At 41.0% G+C, this 9,848-nt stretch overlaps 1 protein-coding gene across 1 annotated transcript; it reads right to left on the bottom strand.

The window, feature by feature from the left end:
• Positions 1–534: 534 nt before the first annotated feature.
• On the bottom strand, positions 535–9,646 carry golt1ba (golgi transport 1Ba). Its single transcript, XM_031741642.2, has 5 exons — positions 9,479–9,646; positions 8,850–8,941; positions 4,607–4,785; positions 3,209–3,290; positions 535–1,178 (listed from the first exon to the last, which is right to left on the bottom strand). The coding sequence occupies exons 1-5, from the start codon at positions 9,501–9,503 to the stop codon at positions 1,140–1,142; spliced, it is 417 nt and encodes a 138-aa protein (XP_031597502.1). The 5' UTR covers positions 9,504–9,646; the 3' UTR covers positions 535–1,139.
• Between the last annotated feature and the right edge of the window lie 202 nt (positions 9,647–9,848).

Genomic DNA, 9,848 nt, shown 5'->3' with positions numbered 1-9,848 from the left:
TTTATCTGGCCCAGTTGGAGAAAGTTCTTTCCTTTTTTATTTTGTAATAGTATTTTTTAAGTTCCACACAGACGTTTTTATTGATAATAATCATGTTTGGCTTTGTAGCTTTCTATTATTTATTTAGCAACATCCAATATCACAAGTCTGATGCCTTGTAGTTAGTAGCATGTTATCTTCTGTTTAAATGTCTAATAGCAGTCACCCAACAACATTTCCTACTGATTAAAACAAAACAAGTAAAACATAAATGTACTGATAGAAACAAGCAGAAAATAATTTAAACTTGTTGTATTTTTAAATTCTAGCTCTCAAAGAGTATATGATTTTGGTATAAAACTATTTTGTGCATCAGTAAGGATTTTCAGCTTGGATCTTGATGAATTAAATATTCAATGTGTCCTTAACTTTTGTGTTGCATGAACATTGTTTTTGAACACTTAATGTCTAATAAAATACTCGAGAACTGTGCCCAATAGTAGTAATAGCCCAATAGTAGACAGACTGCCACTCATAACAGATGAATTCAAGCGATCATATTTAAAAAATAATTTATACAGAAGCACTTCTAGCCAGCACTGAACACAATCACAAAGAAATGGACAAAGTAAATATTACAACAGCCATACTTGGTATTCCAACAGCTGAAACGTGGGGGGTAACTGTAAACAAAATCCTGGATTTAAAAGCTTTTGTGCAAATTAAGTTAAAGCACAGGCACAAACGTGGCAAACATGGCAGGATGTACTTCCACTTCTTGTCCTTGTACTGAGTAGTTTTATCTGATAGTTCCACAGATTAAGAACATCATGTAGACAAAGTTGGGCCTTGAGGGAGTCTTCTATCCTCCTTTTAAACGCAAGATGCAGTCAATGGCGAAGGGATCGATGGCATTTGAAACATTTATTGTAGAGACTTTAGTGTCGACAGTAAGAAACTGATGGTGTGAAAAGACGATGAATCCATGATTGGTAGTGGTGACCACTGAAGTTACAGACAAAAACAGTCCTTGTCTGCTTGAATGGGGAAATCTGAATCTGATCTGTATATTTAGGTGCTTTTACTCAGCACCATGGGAGATTGTGATGCTTTATAAAACCTATAATCAAACAATTTTCTCTGGTTACAAAAAGTCACTGTTATACCATAGTGTTGCTCTCGCCCACTTTGTCCGCATACTGAAAGAAAAGAAAGAAACCGTGTTAAGTGACATCTTGTTGACATTCAGGACTCATGTGGAGAATGTTTGGCACAGATAAATGTAGGAGTGGCTGAACCGCAGTGTTTGCTGCTATCCTGAAACACTTTAAAGTGAAGCATGCATGACCTAAAGGGACACACCACAGCTGACAAGGCGCAGTCTTAAAATTTCTGGTCATTTTTATAACCTTTTTGCAACGAGGTTGTGTGCACTACTTTCTGTTTAAAACAAACAAAAAAGATGAGTCTAACAAGTCTGAATACTCTGAACTATTCTTTCAGTACATGAGGGGCCGGTGTCCTGAAACTTGTGTCCACGTGTCCCTGTTGCAACACACCTGAATAAAATTAGTAGGGCATCAGCAAGAGTATAGAACTTGACTGCATGTTGAAGTGGCAACCCCTAACCCACATGTGTCGAACTCCAGGCCTCGAGGGCCGGTGTCCTGCAAGTTTTAGATGTGTCCTTGATCCAACACAGCTGATTTAAATGGCTAAATTACCTCCTCAACATGTCTTGAGGTTCTCCAGAGGCCTGGTAATGAACTAATTATTTGAGTAGTTCATTACCAGGCCTCTGGAGAACTTATGTTGAGGAGAAGATAAGAAGAGAAGACATGTTGAGGAGGTAATGTAACCATTTGAATCAGCTGTGTTGGATCAAGGACACATCTAAAACCTGCAGGACACCGGCCCTCGAGGCCTGGAGCTGCCCACCCCTGTTCTATAGAGTCTTGCTAATGACCTACTAATTGTATACAGGTGTGTTGCAACAGGGACACATGGAAAAGTTTTAGGACACCGGCCCTCGAGGACTGGAGTTCGAGACCCCTTCCCTAGAGCCAACTGGGTATGAGACCAACGGGACCTCTGCCTTTGACCGCTGCCCAGTCCTTATTGCACTGAACCCCTACAATACCAATGGAAAGACAGCAGGTTAATGTCATTTAAGGAACTGACTTCCTTTTTTAGATCTGAAGGCTATATCCACTTCTTTTATACATGATACTGTTAAAAAAGAAGAAAATGTATGCACATATGCCCATAACTACAAGATTTTGTCAGGTTAGCCAACATGCTAGTGGGACATTGTGACAGCTAATCTTACATAGAAGCTGGCCGTTTAGCTTGTTAAAATATTCGAAGTGGCTCATTGCACATGCAATGACCAACTTTTTAAATCCTTTTGTCTGCAGTTTGTACAGTTCATATTTCGCTGCATTTTGCATGGTGCAGCCTTACTGTTAAAATCCAACTCAAGCTTCCTATCACAGTCCAAAGACAAGCAGGTAAACTTCCCTGGTGATTCTCAACTGGCTACAGGTGACTGTCAATGTCTCTCTGTGCTATCCCTGCAATAGGCTGGTGACCTGTCCAGGGTGCATCCCGACTCTTGCCCTATGACTAAAAGAGGCTACTGCAACCCTGAACTGGAGAAGTAAAAGACGATGGATGGATGACTTGGCTCACTGGATGTACAGCATGTCATCTTAAGATATATCAGTCTTCAGATGACATGCCTGTGGTGTGTGCCTTAAAGGTTAAAAAAACAAAAGACAATTACCTGCTCCAAAAAGATGAGACTCAAAGCGTGTTACATAAGTTAACATGCAAAGGAAAATCGGCAGTGACTGACCACGACTGCTGATTGTCCTCAGAGCCTTACGAAGGCTTAAGAAAAAAAAAAAAAAAAGACTGATGCTCACCTCAAAACAAAGCTTCCAACACAACAGCATGGTAGGAGTATGTTTATTAGCCACAAAGCAATGTGTGAGACAAGCTAAACACACAAAACTACATTTAATTTTCCAAACTGCTTCCATCCTAGCTGTGTATATTGAGATCGTGTGTCTATTAAATTGATTTTCAATTAAATAACCATGGCATTTATTTGGGCAGTCTGGTTAATCTGTTGTGCTTGAGGTGTTTGAGTAGGATGATTAATGAACAAACCATGCTGTGTTTAAACAAAAGCTGCACAGCAGGTGTAGAGCTGGTTAATACTCACTGCACTGATAAAGGGCAGGTTTAGGATGGAGCCAAGGACTGGTATTCTCCTGATAAAGCCTACAGCCACTGGAAAGAAGCCCCTGGATATGATTAAAGAGGGGAGAGTAAGACAGAGGGGAGAAGCCAAAGACAATTAATGAAAAAAAAACCCAACGTGTTTTTTGATCATTATATTATTTGAACCAGACTAGATGACAGATTATAAAATCTACTACCTTTGAACCATCTTTTATGCGTAAATGTTTTTATAATGAAGATGAACAGGATCATCCCACACGTTGATTATTAAAACCAAGTTGTTGCTAGCTTTCAAGGCTCCTCAGAACTGGGCTTGGTCTTCGTCTTTAAGCATTACCGACATCTCCTGGTTCAAATTAAATTATCCTGTGATATTTTTGGAATTGACAGAGTGTCCTTTGTTAAGTGTATTTTGAAAACATTTTCTGAACAACACTGGCTAAAATGATATCTACCACATATCAGCACTATCCTAAAAACTCCTCAACTGAAAAGCTTCAGTTGAACCAAAATGCTACAGTGAAAATACTGACAGGGACTAGAAAGAGAGAGCAAATTTCTCCTATATTAGCTTCTTAATATTGGATATTGGATATTTAATTCAATTTCATGTATATAGCGCCAAATTGCAACAACAGTTTGGTGCATCCGTTAATGCTCCCTCATGTCTCCTCGTTCTCTCGATATTTCCAAAGTGTCTCCAGGTATTCCCAGTGTTCCAGGTTTTCAGTTTGTTAGGAATTTAGCTTTTACAGTCTAGTTTTTTTTATGATCAAATCCTTGATTATTTTGGCTTACTTGTTTTGTTCATGCTTTGTTCTCAGCCATAATAAATGGCTCGCCTTTTGTTGAAATCTAGTTTGCCTCTTGTGGTCTGCATTTAGGACCTCATAATGCCTCAGGAGGAGGAACGTAACAATAACACACAATCTGAAGCCACTGATCGTGACAGTAAGTCTATAGACCACAATCAATCAACCCAACCTGGTGACGTTATGTTCTGTGCAGATTCAGGATGATGCTAAACTTGTTTTAAAAACTTTAAGCAGTTATTTCCTAAATCCAGTTTCACAGACAGTGCGAAATCTATGGCAGTTTTTTAAAGCATAGTGGTCCATGTAGTGTTTCATGTCCACTTTAACTCTTTAAACGCACTGCAACTTTGATGAAAACAGTGCTTTCCAAAGTGCTATATTATATTTAATGTAGGGCTCTTCAGGACTGAGCCCAAGTTTCAATCAGATCTCTCAAGTCATCCTGCTTCTTTCATGTAAAGAATAAGTTTACTGTATCTCAGGTTTCAGTGTTTTGTGGGCTCTTTAAACAAGAGAACTGTCAGTCTACTGAACCTGTTGTGTGCCTTTTGTATTCATCTTACCTGAACAAGAGAAAAAAACCATAGATCTCGAGCAAAACTCCAATAATGGGCCAGCCAATCAACACCACAAACACTCCTCCCAGGAAGAAACTGGTGGCCTTCATCTTGTGCTTCTGGAAAAAGAAGCGGAAGGTCCTCTCAAGCCCAATGACAAAGGAGAGTCCAGCAACAAAGAGAATCTGCAGAGACAAAACAGAGAGTGGAAAAATATTAGAGAAGGGTTCGAAACTGCAAGCACACGCAATCAAGTATCCAGTGTTGTCATCGGCATCATATAAATACCATCCAAACAGACTGAAAGAAAGGGAATTATTTGCACTAGTATGAATGAAAGAAAAAACAACTTGGAGTTTAATTTTATTGGTTTTAAATGATAATTGTGTAGCCAGTAGAGATGCCACAAACCAAATGCAGCTGACTAGTCACTAATCAACCTGCTTATTCAAATCAATCCATTCACTTCCACTTATCCTTGTCAGAGTGACAGGGGGGTGCAGCCTAGTCCAACTATTATAAGGCAATAGGCAGGGTACAGCCTAACCCTTGCTTGTCTGTCGCAGGGCTAACATAGAGGCACACAACTATTCACACTCACATTCACACCTATGGGAACCCCATTAACTGCATGTCTTTGGACTGTGGGAGGAAGCTGGACTACCCCGAGAGAATCCACGCAAACACAGAAAGGCCTTGTTGGATTCAAACCAAGGATCTTCTTGCTATGAGGCGACAGTGCTAACCACTGTTCCACACTACTCTATTATAATTATTCTCATATTCATCCATCCATCCATCCTCATCCGCTTTATCCGAGATCGGGTCGCGGGGGCAGCAGCCTAAGCAGAGAAGCCCAGACCTCCCTCTCCCCAGCCACCTCCTCCAGCTCATCCGGGGGAACACCAAGGCGTTCCCAGGCCAGCCGAGAGATATAATCTCCAGCGCGTCCTGGGTCTGCCCTGGGCCTCCTCCCGGTGGGACATGCCCGAACACCTCACCCAGGAGGCGCCCAGGGGGCATCCTTATCAGATGCCCGAACCACCTCAACTGGCTCCTTTCGATGTGGAGGAGCAGCGGCTCTACTCTGAGCCCCTCCCGGATGGCCGAACTTCTCACCCTATCTCTAAGGGAGAGGCCAGCCACCCTTCGGAGGAAGCTCATTTCCGCCGCTTGTATCCGCGATCTCGTTCTTTCGGTCACTACCCACAGCTCGTGGCCATAGGTGAGGGTCGGGACGTAGATCGACCGGTAAATTGAGAGCGCTTTTACACTCAGCCCTCTTCACCACGACGGACCGGTGCAGCGTCCGCATCACTGCAGCCGCAGCACCAATCCGTCTGTCGATCTCCGGCTCCCTTCTCCCATCACTCGCGAACAAGACCCCGATCATATTCATATTCATATTCATATTCTCAGCCAACGTGGCAGGACCTTCTGTCACAAACACTGCTCAACTGGACAGTGTATCAATACACTGCCTAACTGCCATTTACATTCAGATCTATGGGAAATATGTCATTCAATAGATTAGAAAGTATGAATTGCAGTCTGGCACATAACTGATTTAGTTTGGTAGCAAAGGCAAAGAGCAGCTCTTCCAATAATGGTCCATCATTAGTTCCATGAAGACAGATATTGATATTAGGGTTACAATGGATATTCAGAGCACTATAAAGATGTAAGCAAATAGAGGCCGTCAGTGTTGCAAAAAGTAAGACACGCAGATGTGAATACATTTTCAACAGCTAACAAAAACAAGAGATCATGCTTGAACCTTTGACGCCTACAGTGAGGTGATTGGGTATTTCTCTTATGTTTAGCAGTAATGGTCAACACATATCAGAGCAATCCTGTGACATGAAACATTATTGTCCAAATGGGAATGGTCTTTTTCATGGGACGATTGGGCTCACTGAATGGTTTAATATGCACTAAAATCACGTGAATCATAATTGCAGTCAGCTAAATATCTATGGGGGATTTTGGATTCAATTCAATTTAATTTTATGTATATAGTGCCATATCACCCAACAGTTACTTCAGGGTGCTCTATATCATAAGGTTAAGACCAATGTTCCCTCTAATTTTTCACGTGTCTGAGCGAACACACAAACTCCCCGAGCGATCCCTTGGACCACTGTGAGCGACATCAGACGTGTGCACTGTGGTCGTGCCGGCATCTAATCCATCCAAGTTACACGGTTTATTAAAATAATCAAATTACAGCATTTACATTTATGTTAGACTACTTTTAATTAACTGCTTTAGCCCACTTACAATGAAAATGTAAAAAAGAATCTAGTCATTGACCTGTGTAGTATGTTAACACTATTGGAAGTAAAAATAACTTGAACTCCAATTTTGAAAACACAACTTTCTTTCTTTTTAAAAAAAAGCTCTGACTTGTATTATGAGTCTGTGGTCTGGGAGAGAGTCCTGTAACTCTCTGTCTGCAAAATACAGTATATAATGACCAATGCTGGGCAATTAATTATATAGTTACTACTTCAAAAAAGTACCTCAGTTTGGCAAACAAAGATTTTTGCAGCTATTTTTTTTTTTAAATGCAGCCAAGGCATTTTTAAATAAACATTTCAAACTATTTACAGAACAATCAGCTGTTCTGCATCAAATCTGATGCCACACAAATTATTTGTGCCACTCCAAAAAATAATTTCTGTCCACTATGAGATAAAGGAGAACAACAGCCTGATACCTGCAGGCCTGACAACAGGAGATGTATCACTCCTGTAACACCTGTAACATTCAGCAGCCGCCTCATTGTTCTGACACACACAACAAAACTATTGACTACACTACACAAGATTTGCGCTAAAAGTCGCAAATCTCTCACATATCAAAGCACCGCCGTCACTCCTAAAACTTCCCCCCGTTTCTTAACAACTAGATGCCGCGTTGCCATATCATTTTTTGATTGGTCGACATGGTATTTTTTTGGACGAATAGGAAAGGGAGAGGGGGGTGGAGTTTGTTTTTGCTCACAGGCGGAGAGTGCTTTCGAGCGTTTTCCTTATAAAATGCCGTTTTTACCGTTTCTTCCCGCAGTAAATATAAACAACGACAGTATTCAGGAAGAAAACCAAACATTGCATATATTTTTATCATAACTCTGGTTTTACGTGGCCTATCAACACAATTTAAAAACTGGTATAAAGTCCACACTTTTTCCGTCAATTGTTCCGTCTGTCCTGCTCACATCTCCAATGGTTGTACACGTTGTCATTAACGTGGCTTCACTCCACGTCAGCCACGCTGCTTTGCCAGCTAAAAGACCGGTGTCGGCACATAAGGACGCTGTGATAGCCTGTCAACGACGTAGATTACCTGCCTATATACGAATGTAAATCGCATTATTGGCTGGACTATGGGATAAGGTGGCATCGTTCTAATACAATATGGGAGCAGCCAGTCACTCACTGACTAACACTGCAAAACAGAATTGTTAAAGTATTAATTTTAATTTCAATTCAGTTTAATTTTTTTTGTGCGCAACACAGATTTTCTGTGCCCAGAGACCGTGCCAGCAGTGCGCAATTGCGCAGCTTAGAGAGAACATTGGTTAAGACCCTACAGTGATACAGACAAACCCCAACAATCAGATGACCCCCTATGAGCAAGCACTGGTGACAGTGGGAAGGAAAAATTCCCTGGGAACTGGAAGAAACCCCCAGCAGGGAGGGGCGGCCATCTGCTGCAACTGTTTGAGGATGAGAGGAGGAAGACATGCTGTGGAAGACAGTCAGATTTTAATAACTAATAATTAAATGGACCTAAAAAAAAAGGCAAGTGAAGAAGAAGCACTCGGTGCATCATGGGGAGCCTCAAAGATTCATGGTCACCTGATCCAGCCCTAACTATGCTGTTTATCAGAGACTAAAGTTTTCAGCCTAATCTACGTAGAGAGGTTGTCTGTCTCCCAAATCCAAACTAGGAGCTGGTTCCACAGAAGAGTGACCTGCAAGTTCATAACTGAGACATTTTATGTTAGTTTTATTTCCTGTGTAACTGAAATAATGCAAACGTGGCACTGCTGAGAAAGTGAAGCACTTTAAGACTTGAAGCTATTAATGATGTTGTTGCTATGTGAAACTAAACACAGCTGGATCACACTAACAGATTATAATTAATAATAATTGTCCCGTGTCACACAGTAATGCATCTGTGTAACCAGAAGTTGCACTTTTAGACATCCTAACATCATTTGGAACAACAACAGGTTACTCACATTTCCAATAGCCAGAAGTGCTTTGTCAAAGAACAGGATCATCCCGAAGAAGAGGAAAAACACGCCGAAGCCTGTTAATCCCATTCCAATCTCTGAAGGGCACACACAAACCATCAGAGTCTGACACTTAAATCTTAGGATAACATGAAGAGATAATATATTGTAATTAAATTAAATTAAGAAGTAAATTGTCTGCTTTAGAAATTACAATATGAACGTTTCCCCGAATCCTGTAATCCTGCATATAGTCATAATTCTAACAGACTTATTTCAGTTAAAGCACACTGAAGTACTCCAATAACACATATACAAACAAGGATGGCAGAAATATCCACAATAAGAATCACAACAGTGCTTCCAAAGGAGCCCCGCTGCTCACTCTGAATACTAAAGTTGTCAGAGCGCTTAAAAATGAACTAGCACGTAACTCTGGTCGTTCTAGTGGCTACAGCGGATATTATTGGGGGGTAAGCTGCTGGCTATTCGTGCCACTGAATGTCATGAGAGAAAAATGAAAGGTAACTTTCTTGTACTGACAGTGCTAGTTAGCACTTTGAGCACTGCAGCTCAAACTAGGGTTAACTGAGATGGCAGGAACCTACGGATACACTCAAAAACACAGCTCTTACTTTGGGAGTCCGTTAGAGAAATCATCTTGAAAATGTAGTTGGATGAGACAGAAGCAGAACAAAAAAGCTCTTCTCAGAATAATTTTGGATGACAGCTGCCACTGCAGCAACAGCCACGTCTTCCGGAAACACACCTTCTCTCGTTGACATCTTCCGGAACAGCGTCCATGACGCATTCATCTTGGCAACTCTTTTATTGAGATTATAGTTAATAATATAACCTTCACTAGGACACATATACCACGTAGCTACCCTGCTCTATTATAACACAACATCTGGACAACAACACATTTGCTCATCTTGAACGTACCACATTGTGCGCACTTGTTTTAACGCCTGCGTTTGGTCTGTCAGGCAAACAATGTAGAAA

The sequence above is a fragment of the Oreochromis aureus genome, linkage group 15 (assembly GCF_013358895.1).
Source record: "Oreochromis aureus strain Israel breed Guangdong linkage group 15, ZZ_aureus, whole genome shotgun sequence".
Lineage (NCBI taxonomy): Eukaryota > Metazoa > Chordata > Actinopteri > Cichliformes > Cichlidae > Oreochromis > Oreochromis aureus.
Note: the sequence above shows the minus strand (reverse complement) of the source record. Positions and strands in the feature narration are given on the sequence as shown.

What these genes read in the sequence shown, in the direction of transcription:
- golt1ba (XM_031741642.2), bottom strand. Translation starts at nt 9,503, where the DNA reads ATGATTTCTCTAACGGACTCCCAAA. An exon ending in TTCTCTAACGGACTCCCAAA is followed by an intron (nt 8,942 to 9,478) that starts GTAAGAGCTGTG and finishes TGTGCCCTTCAG; the next exon opens with AGATTGGAATGGGATTAACA. An exon ending in GGTTTTTTTCTCTTGTTCAG is followed by an intron (nt 3,291 to 4,606) that starts GTAAGATGAATA and finishes AATCATATCCAG; the next exon opens with GGGCTTCTTTCCAGTGGCTG.